Source organism: Piliocolobus tephrosceles, chromosome 11 (assembly GCF_002776525.5).
Source record: "Piliocolobus tephrosceles isolate RC106 chromosome 11, ASM277652v3, whole genome shotgun sequence".
Lineage (NCBI taxonomy): Eukaryota > Metazoa > Chordata > Mammalia > Primates > Cercopithecidae > Piliocolobus > Piliocolobus tephrosceles.
The window spans coordinates 21,124,377-21,142,296 of NC_045444.1; the positions used below are offsets into that span (position 1 = coordinate 21,124,377).

Here is a 17,920-nt window from a genome sequence, read left to right on the forward strand (position 1 = left end):
TTCATCCCCTCTCTCAAGCCTTTGGAAATAATCTTAAGTACCTTTGAGAATTAACACAAAAATACTCACCTAGCTTCTTTTACTTTAACAACACTTACCTTTCCTAAGATTTAGCTTGTACTGGTGACATTTTTAAACCTATTTTTTTCTATTTTGTCTCACTTCAAATATTTTTTGGAAGCAGACAAAATGGTCAGTTATTTTTTTCCTAGTTAATTATTACTACAACAGCCTGCTTTTCTATTATAATTTTTCTTGCAAATACAAAATCATTGTATAGTGTAGTATTAAAGGATATGGACATTTAAGAAGCCTAGAGTTTGTCACTTGTTAGCCTTGTAATTTGTGTAATTTGAGGCAAATAACTTACCTTTAGTTATCTCATCTGTAAGATGGAAATGATAATTGTATGCACCTGAGTGGTTGTGGTGAGTAAATGAGAAATCACATTAAAGCCATTAGCATAACACCAAGAGCCAAGTGGGTTGTCAATGCCTATTAGCTATTAATACCAACATTAGTCAGTTAAATAGGCATTTGTGATCATTCCTGGGAAGACTGGCTTTCATTTAATGGTTGTCATAGTTTCTTTGGAAAAGAAAATGAATTATAAGTTACAAAGCACTGGGTCTGAAGAGGACTGTTGGACCTTTTGAAAGCTGCCCTTCCCTCACACTGAATATTTCTGCCCTTGAAATCTCTGGAGATAACTTTCATTTTACCTGCCTCTCGGCCCTTTTACTTTTTCTCGTTTTCTGACCACTCCCCCATCTCTCACTTACTTCCTTTCTCTTCTGTGTCATCAATAATGGTATTCTCACTTCATGAACTGTATAAGATGTCCTTTAGATCAGCTCTTGTTCTATCTTCTCCATGCCCTTCTTTTATCTGTGAGCCAAAGGTCTGAGAAATAATCAGAAAATACGTTTCAAAAGGGTGACAGAAGAGAGAGCATATGATAATAGAAACAGATGAATATATGGCTGAAGGCTACTTTATTTTTTCCTTAATTATGTAATTGGAGGTTATTGACTTTGATTTCTTTCTAAAATTATATGTGTACCTCACTTGTTTTGCCTTTATTTTTCTCCTGAAGAGTGTTTTTCTATCTTTGCCTATGGTGCTGTTACTCTTTATCATTAGGAAAATCACTAGTTGATATTCATTTTCTAATTGGCTATATGAAATGAATGAAATTCAGAAAACTTTTTGACATGTGGCCAAATTTTACATAATTAGTTCTAATTGCAGGAATTATTTTTAGATATTAAATCTAATGTACATATACACACATCTTCCTGCCAAATTGTATTGCATGGTACTTTGCCAAGAGAGTCACAGTATGGCTAAAATTAAGCTTTATTAGGTATAATAGGATAAGATGTGATTTAATTCTTTAAGCTGCCTATAAGTGCTAGGAGACAATTTTATTCTGTTTACTAAGTTAAAAGACTTATTCATTATTTTACAAATCCCCGTGGCAACAGTCAGCTGAAACAATGCATGATGCTTCTTGAAGGAAAATAGCTTTATGGTTAAAATCGTAAAATTATTTATCTTTCACCTTCCACCATTTGATTCCTTCAGTCTGTAGAAGAGGCCTATTTATTTTAGCAGTAGGTGGATTGAGTTTCTGCCAAGTCAGCGTACTCCCTAAATGAATATATCAGGGGCAATATTGTTTCTCAAAAATCATTTAGAAAGTAGCATTTTTACATAAGTAGGCTCCTTCATTAGTTTCAAATTAAATTTGAGCAATTGCTGATGCTTTTCTGGTTGTTTCTGGAAAAGCCCATGGAATTAGGGAGTTCTGAGTCTTTGAACGAGAATTTCCTTTGAGGTTTACGGTGCCTTCATTTGATTTGGAAAATGGAAATTACTATAACTTCTTTGACTTCTTTGAGGAGGTTGATGTTATATTCTGGAAATCAAGATCACATTTAAAATGAACTGAAGATAGAATGTTTTATTTGTAAGGTTACTTAGGTTCCCCTAAGGTAGAAAGCAAGCAAAATAATTTAGGTTTTGGGGGTTCTTAGAAAATAACAGTACCTTTATTTTCTTTTCATCTCGACCTTTTAAAAAATGCTGGGGAAAAAATTGGTACCTTGTGAGGAATTCCTCTACCATCCGTAAGATACTTCTTTTTGTCCTAAAGGAAAGATGAACTCTGGTATGCCTTGGCAGAATTACCTCCAACACTTTCTGAATTTTGAAAGACTGACTTGATTTTTCATTCAGTAATAGATATATTTAAAAACAAGAAAGCGCCAATGACTCTTTATAGTACCTCTTTTTACTTTAAGCAAATATAACTTCTTGTATTTAAATTAAAGGGGGATACATGCTTATTAATTATAATTAATTAAATACTATTATGCAATTCTATTTTAATTTCTTTTTGAGGAGTTTAAATGCACTGAAATTTAAATCTTACAAAATGGCTATCAATAGGGGTGGGAAAATGTATACTCATTGATTCTTTAGCATCTTATTTCTGGGTTAATTCAAATTAGTTTGGAGTAAAGTTTGATTTAATTTCAAAGAATGATACTCATTTATCTTTACAATGGCAGTTACATACTAATGAACACAACAGGCATTTTCCTCTTAATTACAATTCATTTTGAATGAATTTGTATGCTCATCTGAATTCACCATATCATTAACGAAAATCGTGAACTTCGTTCATTTCTAGAATTAAGAACAGTTTTTTTTCTTAACATTAAATGTATCCCCTACCCAGCAAAAACAGGAGTTTTTCCTCCTGTTAATTAACATTCTGTTCATGGAGGAATTCATTATTTAAGGTGACTTTGCAATCATTAGTAGCAGACTTTAACATTTCTTGTGAGGCAGATCAATTTAATAATTTCATATTGCAAATGAAAAATTCCAGGTTAGATACCAAAATATTCAAAATATTAATGACTACTGCATATGTGCAATCACTTACAATACTATAATATTTTCCTTAGCATTTAGAAAGATGCTGCTAGGCAGTGATCCAGATTTGTCTGAGTTACATGTTATTTTGACTTTGACTCTCTAACATTTTGTGACCATGAAGAGTCTCTGTGGGGATTAACATTGCTGCCTACCAAGCCTAAATAGCCTACAAGACCTTGGATAATTGCTTATCTAGTCTGGCAGTTGGTCAACACAGGAATGGCAGAAGGCTCCAAGGTGACATGGTCTAAGAGGCAGCTGGAGGAAGTGGGAGAGCACAGACCTGCTCCTGCGGGCTTATTGCATTAAGAGAAGACAGAGCTAATTAATAGAAATACATTTGTTTCAGGTAGGAGTTTCAGAGAAAGGAGTGCAGGTGAATAGAAAAGCAGCAGTTCTTACTAAAAATGTCATGGCTGGAGTTTGGCCAAAGAGAACCGAAGACTCAGAGAGTAAATTGCATAGATCGCCCAACTTTAGGTGACCCAGGAAATGCCTTCACCCCACTCACTTCCTGAGATAAATTCATGAACAGCCACAAATTTTTAAAAAGTATGATAGTCATTTGAACTGGAGCAAATTTTGTTCTCACTGCCTCCTTGATAGGGACCATTTGGGAAAAGACTGGAGTTTTGCAGTAGCAATGAAGGAGGGGAAGGATTTGGATTTTATTTAACGGTATAAAGGGTTTAAAGTGTTAAATTTATTTAAAGAGTCTTGGATCTGTCGTCACTTGTTGCCTCCAGTTCTGGTCACTGTGATTCAGAAACAAAATATCCTTGGTAGAAATGACCACATCTGCACTGTCTGAGGTTTTCATTCTATGGAAGGAAAACCAAGAAGGATAGACAGAGATGAGCTGGCCACTTGGGTAGAGGCTTAGCTCTTGCTTTGCCCTGTGCTTGCTGAATGAACTTGGAGAAACCACCCAGTCTTCGGAGCTTAGTTTTCAGTAAAATTGATGAATTGAATTAAATCAGCTCTAAAGCTCCCTCTAGCTCCAAAACTCCTATTGACTGTTGGAGCATAGAAATACCCTGTTTACTCTTCTCTGGAAGATGTGACTTGCTAAGTGGTCTGAAGCTGGTGAGTTCTTTGTGACTTACTCATGATTTATTTCTAGAACAAATTTAGCCTGGGGTGGGCACAGTGGGTCTGTGATAGAGACAGGCTGACCCAAGCACATTGATTCAGTGTCTAAATGAAGCATCTTAGACTTGTCACCAGACACTGGAATAATTTATTGATATGGATTAAGATTCACTGTCCATCAAAACAGCAGGTGCTGAAGAGACGTGACTACTTTGACAAATGGTCTCTCTCCTACCCCTGGTCCTCCAATATGTCACTTAGTAGTCCCCAGAGGAATCCCTCACTGTTCTTTTCCAGCAAACCATGTCCTTCTCTAATTTCAAATCTGAGAGTACCATTAGTTCTAATGTTCAATAGTCAACTAATTGACAGTTAAATATTTATCAAAGGGGGCCGGGCGCAGTGACTCACGCCTGTAATCCCAGCACTTTGGGAGGCCGAGACGGGCGGATCACGAGGTCAGGAGATCGAGACCATCCTGGCTAACATGGTGAAACTCCGTCTCTACTAAAAAACAAAAAACTAGCCGGGCGAGGTGGCGGGCGCTTGTGGTCCCAGCTGCTCGGGAGGCTGAGGCAGGAGCGTGGCGTGAACCCAGGAGGCGGAGCTTGCAGTGAGCTGAGATCCGGCCACTGCACTCCAGCCTGGGCGACAGAGCAAGACTCCATCTCAAAAAAAAAAAAAAAAAAAAAAAAAAAAAAAAAAAAAATTTATCAAAGGGGACTCTGGGGACTTAACCTCACAACCCCCATAATCCTCAACAGGCCTCCAAAAATAAGCCACATAAGCATAATATCTGTGTAGACACCGTGTCCTTGGCAAACGCAGCTTCAGAACGTATTTCCCAGGCTTTTTTCAGCTGCACTGCCAACCATAAGCCCTTCCTGCACAGACATGCTGGGAGCTTCAGATACACTGTAGTGCTTGCCTACTGTGTGCCTGAGAGTTGCTCCGGTTGATTGAGGACTTTCAACTGCAGGGCCCTACATCAAGTATAGAGGTTGTGACAGCAGCTGTCAGTTGGATCTTGGGGCTGAGGGGCTTAGAGTATCTTCTTAATAATGAGAGAGACAGCCATGGCAAGGAAAAGAGGGCAGTAATACAGCTTTCCAGTCTTACTAGGATTCGTGGACCCATATACAATTACTATCAGTTCTTGCTGTAATATGGACTCCATGAAGACAGAAAACTGGTATGTTTTACTCACCATTGTGGCTTCAGCACCTAACACAGTGTTAACAAATGGTGTGATGCAGGTCCACTGTGCGCTGGTTACCAACTTGTCTGAGTCCAGTGGGAGAGAATACACTCATATGCAACAAGTTATATGAAGCAGATTTATTACTCACAGATAGGCAGCAAGGGACAACAGATGCCTACGATTCATTGTGAGCTGGTGCCCCACGGTACAGAAAGCTGCCCAGGGTGGATGGGGTCTCCACTCTGCATACCCCACTTGTACTGCAGATGAGGGACCCTGAAAAGTGGCCCATCTTGAGTTTTATCTTGGGGGAAGCCTGACATGCTGGGCTAAAAATGTTGAAGGACATCTTGTTCTTATGGGGGACTAGAGCATAGCCGGGGCTGTTTTGGCTAGCTTCCCCCTTATCTCTGGATGTTGCGTTTTCAGCTCATTCTACAGTTATATTTGGAAGCTACACACAACAAAGAGGGAAAACTGTATCAGTCCAAGGCCACTCGAGAAGTGTCCTATACATGGCAGGTGCTTAATATAGGTTGAATGACAAATGCCAAGGTCATATAGGGCTGTGATTAAGAAGACAAACTCAGACCCAGATGCCTAGATCCCAATCCCAGGTCCACTGCTCACTAGCTGGGAATGTGAATAAGTGAACATTTCTGTGCCTCGGTTTCCTTATTTTAAAACTAGAGATAATAACAACATATATCTCAAAGGGAAGTTATGCAGACTAAATGAATTAATGTTGATAAGCAGGTTATAACTAGTGCCTGGCATGCATTATAAATGCTTATTAAACATCAGCTTACACGGCCCACTTTCTTTTCCATCATTACCAAGGTTTTGTTTTAGGAACTAAAGTTTGAGTTTGTGAGAACATATGCTAACATGTATGAGACCAGATTTAAATACACTTTTGCCTTAAGCCATCCAGCTATGCAGCTTTCTACTTATACAATGCTCTGGCACATCTCTTTCATCAACTCTGTTAATATACTGCTTGATTTACCCTTTTAGACTGAGAGCTTCTTGTAACCAGACACCACTCAAGAGTGCCTGATTTAGATGGATGCTCAGTGTTTTGAAATAAATGCATGATTTACTCAATGAATGACTGTCTTGTGTGTGTCTTGATTTCCTCAACCCTGGGGCGGAATCACAAACCCCTTCGCCATCTCTTGGGTTCCCCTTTACCCATGGTTCATCAGTCTCATCTGTGCATCCCCAGTTCCGGTCACTCCAGCTTCTCATCCTATTGTTCCCATTTTAAGCACAACCTTTGTTTGATTGCCACCTCTCCTCAGTCTCCCTGGGCAATCCCTTTACATTCCCCTAATACCTGTTCTCTCTTCCTTTCTCTGTCCCCTCTACATGGCTTGCAAACTGTAACATTTACATTGACAATCTTGCTTTGCACTTGCCCTTTATTTTAAGTCATATCAAATCCTTTTGGTAAACTGGAAAAGAATTAATTGCAAATAAAACAGTATTTTCTTTCACAGCTTCTCTTTTCCTTTCACCCTCATAAGCAGCTCAGGCTGCCTCATTGTTCATTAGAAATACTTTTTCCCCATGGGTTGCAACTATATCATGACAGTATTTTTTTATTTTGCTGCTATTTTGGTGTTCGAAGTTCTGCTGGTCAGTGCTGCAACTTATTTTCACTCTGACCAGATTTGACTCTTACACATGTGTTAAGGGTAAGACAGAAAATAGATGGTGTGATTTACAACTCACTCCTCTCACCTCAGTGTCCACCTTGGAGGCATTTCTAGTCTTCTCAACTGAATGGAAATGACATATCAGAAATATTTAGACAATAGTACAAGCTAGTATAAAGTAACATTTTTGGAAATTTAACCATTTTCTAAAAGAAACTCTAGATTGCTTCAAAGCCTTCCTAGTTTAGGGTTTCTCTATGCAAGAATAATTACTTAATGCATCTGTCTGTTCCTTTAGAGTGTCATCTCCAAGTATTACTATCCTAGCTCCTATAAGATTACAATCTTCACAAGGATTAGGATCTTGTCTTCTCCTTCTTCTGTGTATTCTCATGGTGCCTAGAAAGAGTCTCCTGGCCAGGCATGGTGGCTCACGTGTGTAATCTCAGCACTTTGGGAAGCTGATGGAGGCAGATTGCTTGAGCCCAGGAGTTTCAGAACAGCCTAGGGAACATAGGGAGACCTTCTCTCCACAAAAAGCAATAGAAAAAATTAGCCGAGCATGGTGGCATGCACCAGTGGTCCCAGCTACTCAGGAGGCTGAGGTGGGAAGATCGATTAAGTTGATGCTACAGTGAGTTATGATGGTACCACTGCACTCCAGCCTGGGTGACGGGGTGAGACCCTGTCTTAAAAAATAAATTAATTAATTATATTAAAAAGAGCAAAAATATAAAAGAAAAAAAAAAAGTATCTGCATACAGAGGACACATAGTGAACACTTGATGGAGAGATGGTTGCTGCAACCTGAAGTGACCTCCATGTAGCCCCACTCTGGGTGCAGTGCACACCAGGAAGAGTTGGAAGCTACTAGTCATTTTCCAAGGGGACACTTGGGCCTCTGTGTAGCCTCACAAATGAAACTGATTTCCAAGAGCCAGTTCTGCAGTCACAGATTCTGAATTTTCTTCTTATCCTAAGAACCATTTTTCTTGTGTGTCTTTGCCAGCTCCCCCACTCAGGGGAGTCACAGCAGTAGATTGGTTATGCTAAACACTCTACCTCAGGGCTTCGATCTGGATTTTTTTCACAGTGACCCAGTCATTTATATAGTTGAGATAGACTCGTCTTGAAACTTCACAAAGCCATTTAATTTTTTAAAAAGTCATAACTCTAGATAATTTGTATCTATGATATTTCCAGTTCTCTCTTTGATTCCCAGGGAATACCCTGCAAAGCAGGAATTTCAAGTGCATGCACTTTGCCTCTGTCTTCTTTGCCTTTTCTCAACCAAAATACTAATCATGTGAGCTGAACAACACATATTAGAAAGTGTTGATGTTTTCTTTGCATATGTTCTTTTTAGCTATAAAGTTTTATTTGCAAGGCAGGCATGCAAATAAAGGCAGAAACAATGCTAAGGATGTCCAGAAAATGTGACATGGTCCGTTATCTTTTTGTCCCTCAGTCTCTAGACCTGTGGAAAAGACATTATGTGTGGGACCCGCCCCGTTGCCCTCTCAGCTCTGCAATAACCCTTGCTCTACGGACTGCATAGTATCTTCCTGGTCAGCCTGGGGCTTGTGCATCCATGAAAACTGCCGTGATCCTCAGGGGAAAAAAGGTGAGTGCCTTGTTTGCATGCGCTTCATTTACTGCCAGCGTGCAAACATTTATTCTGGTAGCTAAGTCACTGATTAAGCCTGCTTAAGACAATATTTGTTTGCAAAATTTAGATAACCAGCTCAAGCCTGACGGTATTCAGTTTTAGGGAGGCAACTGAGACATTTCTGTGGAGTGCAAAATCTGACCTTGATTGACCTTCAGTTAGACTCACAGTTGACTACTACTCTATTTGGTATAACTTCATCTTTTGTTTTGTTTTGTTTTCCAAGATGAAGTCTTGCTCTGTCACCCAGGCTGGAGTGCAATGGCATGATCTTGGCTCACTGCAACCTCTGTTTCCTGGGTTAAAACAATTTTCCTGCCTCAGCCTATTGAGTAGTTGGGATATTACAGGTGCCTGTCACCACACCCTGCTAATTTTTGTATTTTTAGTAGAGATGGGATTTCACCATGTTTGCCAGGCTGGTCTCGAACTCCTGACCTCGTGATCCGCCCACCTCAGTCTCCCAAAGTGCTGGGATTACAGGCATAAGACACCATGCCTGGCCACTTCATGTTTTGTTTATATATAATGGTTATATGGGGGAAATTGGACATGATTTCCACACTCACATCTGAAAAGAACTGTTTTGCAAATCTGTGGGTTTCTTTTTAGATTTCCACATTTAACATTCGATATTATATTTTGGATTTTTGCAAGGGTCATTATGTATATTGTTTAGTTTCTGATGTTGATCTTGAGCTTGAGGAAAAATCTTCAACTTTTATATTCCTGTTTAATTTTGTAGGCCTCTGTGGTCTAGTTTTCTTCAGTTTGTAATCAAAATACACATCTTCATCTTCAAAAGTTCATTCCTAGCGATATCTTGTCTTCTCTTTCATTGACCCTTTAGTTTCTCTTGATACTGTGTTCCCTTAAATGACAGTACTAAAAAGAAATATTTCCTTTATCAAGAGAAATGAGATCCAAGGACATTCTAGAAATTAGGTTCTAGTTATTACATGCAAAGCAAGAATCTGTGGCCAAACACTTGATGGTAGCATGCTTGTGTTCCTAGAACCCTGCTCACTGCTTATTGCTCCATTCACATGAAAACCCACATTTCAGTAATTCCTAGAGTGCTCATATACACACATGTGCACGCCCAGACTCACTTACCCCTGTTCCTGGGCTTTTCCTTTCATTCTGACTCTTGTTCTAAGGTAACAAGGAAGATGTGCGTTGGCTTTCAGGAAGGAAGAAGCTAACTTTCATTCTTTTGTCAAACCATGGAAATCTGGATCTCAATGAAGCCTGGAGAGGGCCTTGGGCAATTTTCTTATTTGATATGTAACCAGAATGTCCCCCATGCCTCTGCAGCTTGTGTACACAAATAAATTTCCTTTTATACTAATACCTATAGCTTGCAGTCTTATGATCTACATATATATAGTCAGTTGCATGTAGTCATATGAGATTCCTCAGTGTGATTTACATATTTTTAGAACAGTCATCTTATGTTTAGCCTGTGCTGCTCCTGTTTAGGTCACTGTCCAGAAAATCATGTGAGGTTGGACCAAGGCTCCCCCAGTCACTGTGGCTGTGGCATCACTTTGCTACATGAAGTGCTGCCTTCATCTGCTTTCAAAGCTGTAGAACCACCTCAGACCAAGTAGATCTGGGAGACTCTTGGTTATATTACTTGGGAGACTAATGGTTATAGGTGACAGAAACTCAACTGATACCAGCTTAAGTCAAAAGAAGAGACTGTTTGAGCTCATGTAGCTGAAATGAGAAGAGAGGATAGGGCTGCATCCAAGAGTATAAACAGGCCAATGGGTCTCCGTCTTGTTTTCTGATTCTTTCTTTACCTTTACAGTTCTCTCTCTCTCCATCTCTTGTGTCTGCTTTTCTCTATACCAGGTTCAATTTAAGGTAGTACATACAGCAGAAATAAATGTCTTCTCCATTGGCCCCAGGAATTGAATCTCTATAGCTGTTTTATGTCATGTCCTCAGTCCTGAACCAATTACTCTGACTGGAGGATGTGGGGTTTACATGTTCATATCCTGGACATGTGGCCACTACTGGGATCAGGAGAGGAACAGTTCCCTTCAAACTTCACAGACGGAGAATGGAGAGATGTGACTCCCTCAGAAAAAAGTGAGGTACCGGTACTGCAGGCAGGTAGAAGCAGTTCTGAGGGCCAGATTTTATAGGTGTTTATTAAATAGATGTTTACTAAATGCTTTCTCCCCTTCCTTATGGGCCATGGATTCTCTATGGCAATTCAGAGAATGGCCCTGCCTCCCTCTCTCCCCTCCCCTCCCCTCCCCTCCCCTCCCCTCCCCTCCCCTCTCCTCTCACGCTTGTTGCCCAGGCTGGAATGCAGTGGCACAATCTTGGCTCACTGCAACCTCTGCCTCCTGGGTTCAAGCAGTTCTCCTGACTCAGCCTCCTGAGTAGCTGGGATTGCAGGCATGCGCCACCATGTCTGGCTACTTTTTGTGTTTTTAGTAGAGATGGGGTTTCTCCGTGTTGATCAGGCTGGTTGCCCGAATTGTGTGTTGCATTTTTTTTGTCACTTGAGCTCAAATTTTCACAAAACTCCTGGTAAAAACTGGCTCCTTGTACTTTCAGTTTTATTTTTCTGGATAATTCAGAACTGGCCCGTGGAACTTCAGACCCCCTCCCTTGGCCCCATTCCACAAAGTAACGTTTTTGCCACATTTTTATCCCCATTGGCCCCTATTCCTCTGTAGTAAAAGCCAACCTGTGCAGATATACCCTGGTCCATCTTTCATAAGACACCACTTGCTATAGGTTGAATTGTGTTCCCTCAAAAAGACGTGTTCAAATCCCAACCCCTGGTACATATGAACAGGATGTTATTTGGAAGTAGGGTTATTTCAGAAGTAATGAAGTTAAGATTAGCTCATAGATTAAGGTAGGCTGTATTCCAGTGACTGGTGTTCTTGCAAGAAGAGGAAAATTTGGGCACAGTGACATACCCAGAGAGGAGAGTGCCATGTGAGGACATTGAGACATAGAAGACAAAAGGAGAGACCACATGAAAATGGAGGCAGACATTGGGAGTAATGTGTTCCAAGCCAAGGAGCACCACGGAGAGCCACAACCTCCAGAAGCTAGGAGATAGGCATGGCACGGATTCTTCTGTAAAGCCTCTAGAGGTAGCATGTGACGCATGGCCCTGCTTACACCTTGATTTCAGGATTCCAGCCTGCAGGACTGTGAGATGATACATTTCTGTTGATTTAAGTTGCCCAATTTCCAGTACTTAGTTATGGCAGCTCTAGAAACTAATACATTGCCCAACTTTGGATCAGCATTTAGGCTCAACAAGGATACAGCACTGCACAAAATGACAACACCAAAGTGTCAAGAAGTAAGGTAATTTGTCTAAAGTCCTGTGGTGATTTAATGATGGCCATGCTGGCTCTAAAGATCTGGTTTCCTGTCTCTCGAGTCCAGTGTCCCTCCAAACCCTAAGCTTCCTTAGTTGTTTTTCTCCATCAGCCTAAAGAAGTTTGGATCAAAGTACAAGCTCAGTTCTGAAAAGAGAAGCCATCTGCCCATCATGCACCACATTAGTCAGTGTGAGCCATTACTCCTGAGAGCAAATCATTGAGCGGATGCAGGAGACAAGGTGTGGAGCGTGGGATGTATCTAGTGCCAGTACGTCATCATTGGAAGAAGTGGGAAAAGAGACTGCAGTTGTGGGAGGGAGGGAGGTTGTGCTGAGAGTAGCCTAAGAGCACCAGATAACTAGAGGTGGGGAGTATTTTGCCCCAATCAATACTTTTTTTCAAAGGGAGACTCAGCCTTTGCAAAGGGCTGAAGGAGAGGATGGAGGCAGTAGAACCTCTCATCTGAAGGTAGTACTGTCCCCACAGCCTCCTGCAAAGTTTAGGGACATGTTGGGATTGGTGAGAATTAGCCATTTGTTAATAGAATCCATACTGTGGCTGAATGGCTGTCCCCTGAACTGTAGTCACTGACAGGAGGGACGGTAAGCCCTGATAACTGTTATTCAGGTCTAGGAGTTTGCTATTTTATAAATGCTTCCCTAGAGCAGAGAGAATTTTGGTTTGTAAGGTCTTGCTGAAACCTGCCAGGACCACCTGCCTATATTCCCTCTTGGGAAGAATAAAGAATAGAGCTTTTCCTCTAGGGAAATGATTCTGTTCCTTCAAGGTATCCAAGCATGTTATGATGACAGCAAGTAGTCTTGTTATTTCTACTGACTTGTATGTATTAGGTCTGAGATCCCCCTCAGTCTTGGTTTCTGTCCCATGATTCTACTGTGAGTTCTGCCAGGATCACGGACTGGTACAAACTAAAGATACTTTAGAATTCTACAGAAGCTGGGGTACACAGGCTAATGCATTAAATATTGCAAAACTCTGGGATATAAGCGGGAGTGTTTACCTTCACATTTGAATTCCCTACTCTAAAATGCAGTGGTTCCACTAGCAGAAATCTAGGACATTTATACTTTCCTAGATATTTCATACTCTTGAAAAATACACACACACACACCCAGAAAGATGGAGTATTTCAAGAAAAGCAAGCAAATGACAGCCAAAAAAAAAAAGAAAGAAAGAAAGAAAGAAAGAAAGAAAGAAAGAAAGAAAGAAAGAAAGAAAGAAAAAAGAAAGAAAGAAAGAAAGTAAGAAAGTGGAAAGTAGGCTAGAATACCATTTTTCTGCTCTCTGGGCTTTCCCAGTCATGTGTTATTGCTCTGGTACATTTCCTTCATTCACATTAAGAAAAAAAGAAGAAAGGAATGGGAAAGTAGGAAATGTTTTATTACCAAATGGAAGAAATTAGTTACTATAGAAATTATCTTTACATGACTTTTATTCTTAATCAGAAATCCTTCCATTAGGAATCGAAGACTTGTGGCTGTCGGCTGTACATTAGAAAATCAGCTGATGTTCACAGCCTTCACACCCTTCTGTGGTGCCATGACAGGCAGATAAGGGAACCTTGATCGGCAGGTTGGTGTTTGTCAAGTGAAGCTAGGATGCCTTTCAGAGGAATTTAAATTGGGTCAGGTTTTATCATTTATTGCTTTCTCTTTGATACACTCCCAGAGTGTTATAATGAGTGAGATACAGGGAAGATAATTAGCCTGAAAAAATAAACACTCATAGACAAACTCTACACATAGATATGAAGCATTTTTTAAATTTTTTCTTGACATATAGACACACATTTATATGACATCCTTATCCCTTTCAGACATATACTAGAAAGGCAGAATTGCCCACTGAAGTTGTTCTAAAGAGGAATTTGCTGGAGGCTCCCTGTAGGGTGTCACAACAGCCAGCTGCTTACGTGGAAGGACTTCAGGGATTCCTTCCCTCAATGAGAGCATCCAAGTCCTTAAAAATTCCCGAAGGACAAGATATTTTGAAACTGAGAAGCCATGACTATTTTTTGAAGACAGTCTTTTATGCTCTTTTTTTTTTTTTTTTTTTTTTTGTTTGAGACGGAGTCTTGCTCTTTCGCCCGGACTGGAGTGCAGTGGCCATATCTCAGCTCACTGCAAGCTCCGCCTCCTGGATTTACGCCATTCTCCTGCCTCAGCCTCCCGAGTAGCTGGGACTACAGGCGCCCGCCACCTCGCCCGGCTAGTTTTTTGTATTTTTTAGTAGAGACGGGGTTTCACCGTGTTAGCCAGGATGGTCTCGATCTCCTGACCTCGTGATCTGCCCGTCTCGGCCTCCCAAAGTGCTGGATTACAGGCTTGAGCCACCGCGCCCGGAACAAATTCGATAACATGCTAAAGTTGGAAAATGCTGACATGTTTTAGATCTTACATAACAAAAATGGGGGACATTTCCATTTTCCATCTTTGCCTGCTAGATAGGCTTTCCATTGAATGCGAAGTCTATGAAATCATTTTGCTTTCTCATAGATAGTATATGCTAAGAGACAGGTTTTTTTTTTTTTTTTTTTTTTTTTTTTTTTTTTTTTTTTTCTGTGTCTATGTGTTTGGAGTAGTTCGGGGGATTCTGTTAACTTCTCATTCTAAGCTTTGGGAGTTCTCATGCTGACATCACCCTATCAAGATGTCTTCTTAGTTTCTGTATTTACACCAGGCTGTAGACTAATAATGATGCTATAAAATACTACCCCTGCAGGAGAGTGGTTGATTTCTAAAGGGTTAGGATCGAAGCTTCAATCTACTCAGATTCTTTCACTCAGAGTTGTTACCCAAAGTTCAGGGCTACCACAGAGGAAGAGCAAATGGAGTACTTAAGACAGAATAAGCTTTTGTCCTGTTTGTTTAATCTGCTGGACTTTCTTTTTATTACTTTTATTTTATTTTATTTTATTTTATTTTATTTTATTTTATTTTATTATTTGCTTATTTATTTTCTGAGACAGAGTCTCGCTCAGTCACCCAGACTGGAGTGCAGTGGCGTGATCTCGGCTGACTGCAACCTCCACCTCCCGGGATCAAGCAATTCTGCCTCAGCCTCCCGAATAGCTGGGATTACAGGCATGTGCCACCCTGCCTAGCTAATTTTTTTGTATTTTTAGTAGAGATGAAGTTTCACCATATTGGCCAGGCTGGAACCTGCTAGACTTTCTTCATGCCTGTCTCAGTGGAGTCAGTGTTGAGACATAGCATTGCCCGTGGATAGCTCATGTGTGTACTTCTGGTCTACTAACTCATGCAGAAATACAGCCCTCAGACCTGGATATACCCTCCTGAGCCTCCTTTAATTCTTACGTGGCTTCAATTAAAAAACACTGACCCCTTTTCTGCCATCTGCTCATCTTCCCTTTTCTTTCCCCAACCCACTATCCGTTCTTTTCTAATTGTCTCTTATAGAATTATGTACTAAATCATAATTCTTGGGGTCACAGAAAAAAAATAAACCCTGCAGATACTAGTTTCACTAAAGGTGAATTTAATCTGTGGTCAGGAAGTGATAATTATGACTCTCCCCTGCTACCCAGTATCTAAAATTCCACGGTCCAATCTACTCACCGTTAGTACCTTCAAATAAACCATAGTGCCTTTCAGGTTCACTTTATAAAATGTACCGCAAACGCTATATCCACAGGAGCTGACTTTAATCCTTTCTTGTGAGGAGGCAATGACTCTGAAAGACTTCTGCTGATTTTCACACCCATCCATTTAATCAGTAATAATGCACCTTTGGAGAAGTAATAAAGTGGCATCTTAGTTTTCACACATGCAAAATGGGAATAGTAACATAACATAGTTTTGAGGCTTTATTCATTTAGAGTAATAAAGTAAAGTTACTGTCCCAGTCTTGGTAAAGGGTGAATATTGGTTTATGCGTTTGCTTTTTTCCCTTGTTGGGTTTTATGCTTTGAGAAGAATACACATTTCCAGTTCCTCCTGCGGCTTCCCATAGTACAGGAAAGTGGTGTGCAAAAGGCAGTTAATATTTATGGAATAATATCATCTAATTAATATGAAACTCAGTAAATGAAGATGACTGGTGGGCTGGCCCCAGCCACTGTGGACTTGGCAATTGTATATCTTTCAGAACAGAAGCACCTGGGAGAAGCCTGATGACTACTGCAGGCATGAACAGCGATGTGTGATTAAAGTTAAGTGCTAGCAAGAGAATCCAAGGTTTTTGTTTTATGCTGAGCTTGTGCTGTGATTTGATCCTAGTTAGAGTCAGGACAAGGGCACCACAAATGAAAGACTGAAGGAATTTATTGACTGAGGAGATGTAATCTATAGATTTATGGCAAGATGGATGGAACTTGATTTATGGAGGAAAACTGAACATGCCCCTTAATGGCATTAGGTTCCAAATAATAGGACACCCAGAATCCTTCGTAAAGACTGCTAAGTTTCTCTGCTCAAGTCTGGGCTGGCTGTCAAACCGTGTAAATCATGGTGACTCGTGCCATGTCTTGCTCAAAGATAAAATCAAAACAAGCAAAAATATAAGACAATAAATAAGCAGCATGTAGATGTTACATATAACAATACAGATAATTCGAGTTTTGTGGAAGCGAGAGCTTGTAGGTCATTGTAGTTTGATGCTCATCAAGTGAAGTTTAGAGCCCTGAATGCATCTCTTTTCAAGGAGGCCCAGGAAGGAAACTGAGCCCTTCTGTCAATTTTATTTGGCTAGTTAATGATATAGACATGGAGGTATGGAGGTATAAAGCACGGGAGAAGCCTTTTTTTTTTTTTTTTTTTTTTTTTTTAACTGCCCTGATCTTAACAGTGTTAATGCCGTGAGAATATAGCCTCTGGCTGGCTGAATGATTTCTTCCTAAGGTCTAATCCTTAAAGAGTCTAGGAGTATCTTTTAAAGGGAGGTTCTGGGTTATCTTAGACAAAATAAACAACAAAAAAACAAACAAACCAAACAAACAATAAAATCAAACTCAAATAAAGCACTTAAAAATCCTTACCTAAAATTCTTGCCCAGCCCTGTACTTTGCTAAAATACTTAGTATTTTTAAGGATTTTTAAGTGCTTTATTTGAGGGGTTTTTTTTGTTTGTTTGTTTTTGTTTTTGTTTTTGGTTTTTTTTTTTGGTCTAAGATAACCCAGAACCTCCCTGCCACTTTTTCTTATGTCTCAAAACCACATGTTCATTGTGTTCTAGGCTCCTTGGCTGTGCTATTTAAGACAAGTGGTCTTTCTCCAACTATACCTTGAGGTGTGTAACTTTTTCATGAGAGAGATGTTACCTCTCATGCTCCCTAACTTATCCTTCTCTCCTCCCCTTGTGGAAAGGGTAGTGGGGTATGCAACTCTCACTCTGGGAATTGAATGTTCTCTGCACTATCAAACTCTCTCATTTTCTTTACTTACTCCGAGGAATAAATGAGTAACAATTTCTTAAAATGTTATTCATGCAAAACTGTTGGTTATGTTAAAAGAAAAAGGAATTAAAAGAATTAAATCTGTCTATTGAATTTGGAATAGAAATGGTGGAAGATGAGATCCACAGAAGGTAGACGTAGCCTTTAGAAGTGATATTATATCGTGGGGTCCAGAGATTGAAAATTTGGACTAAAGGGTTTAATCTGGTTCTCAGTCCTTCTTTATTAGGTCACTTTGCTTTTTAAAAATTGTGCATTCATTTTTATCATTTAAAAATAGAGTGATTTCTGGTTTCTTAGACAAAATGGAAGGATCTGCTAACAGACGGTTCATGATCTCTAATGCCGAGAATCAATAGAAGCTGAATAATAGTCAGGCACTTTAGAGCAGGCCCATGGATCCAAACACTCACTGCAGTCTCATGGTTGACCCATTTGCCTCGATGTGTGTACCTACTTGACTCCTGTTGATTTGCATTTGTGACTCTGGGCCCATAGCATGTAAAACACATCTATGTTCTTAGTACAGTCTCTGTCTGGGACTTTGGG

At 40.0% G+C, this 17,920-nt stretch overlaps 1 protein-coding gene across 1 annotated transcript in view; it reads left to right on the top strand.

The window, feature by feature from the left end:
* Nucleotides 1-17,920, top strand: part of THSD7B (thrombospondin type 1 domain containing 7B) — a 779,270-nt gene that overhangs the window by 256,316 nt on the left and 505,034 nt on the right. The window contains exon 5 of the mRNA XM_026449366.1: nt 8,372-8,527. Within this exon, the coding sequence (XP_026305151.1) occupies nt 8,372-8,527 (156 nt within the window). The remainder of the gene's footprint in view (nt 1-8,371; nt 8,528-17,920) is intronic.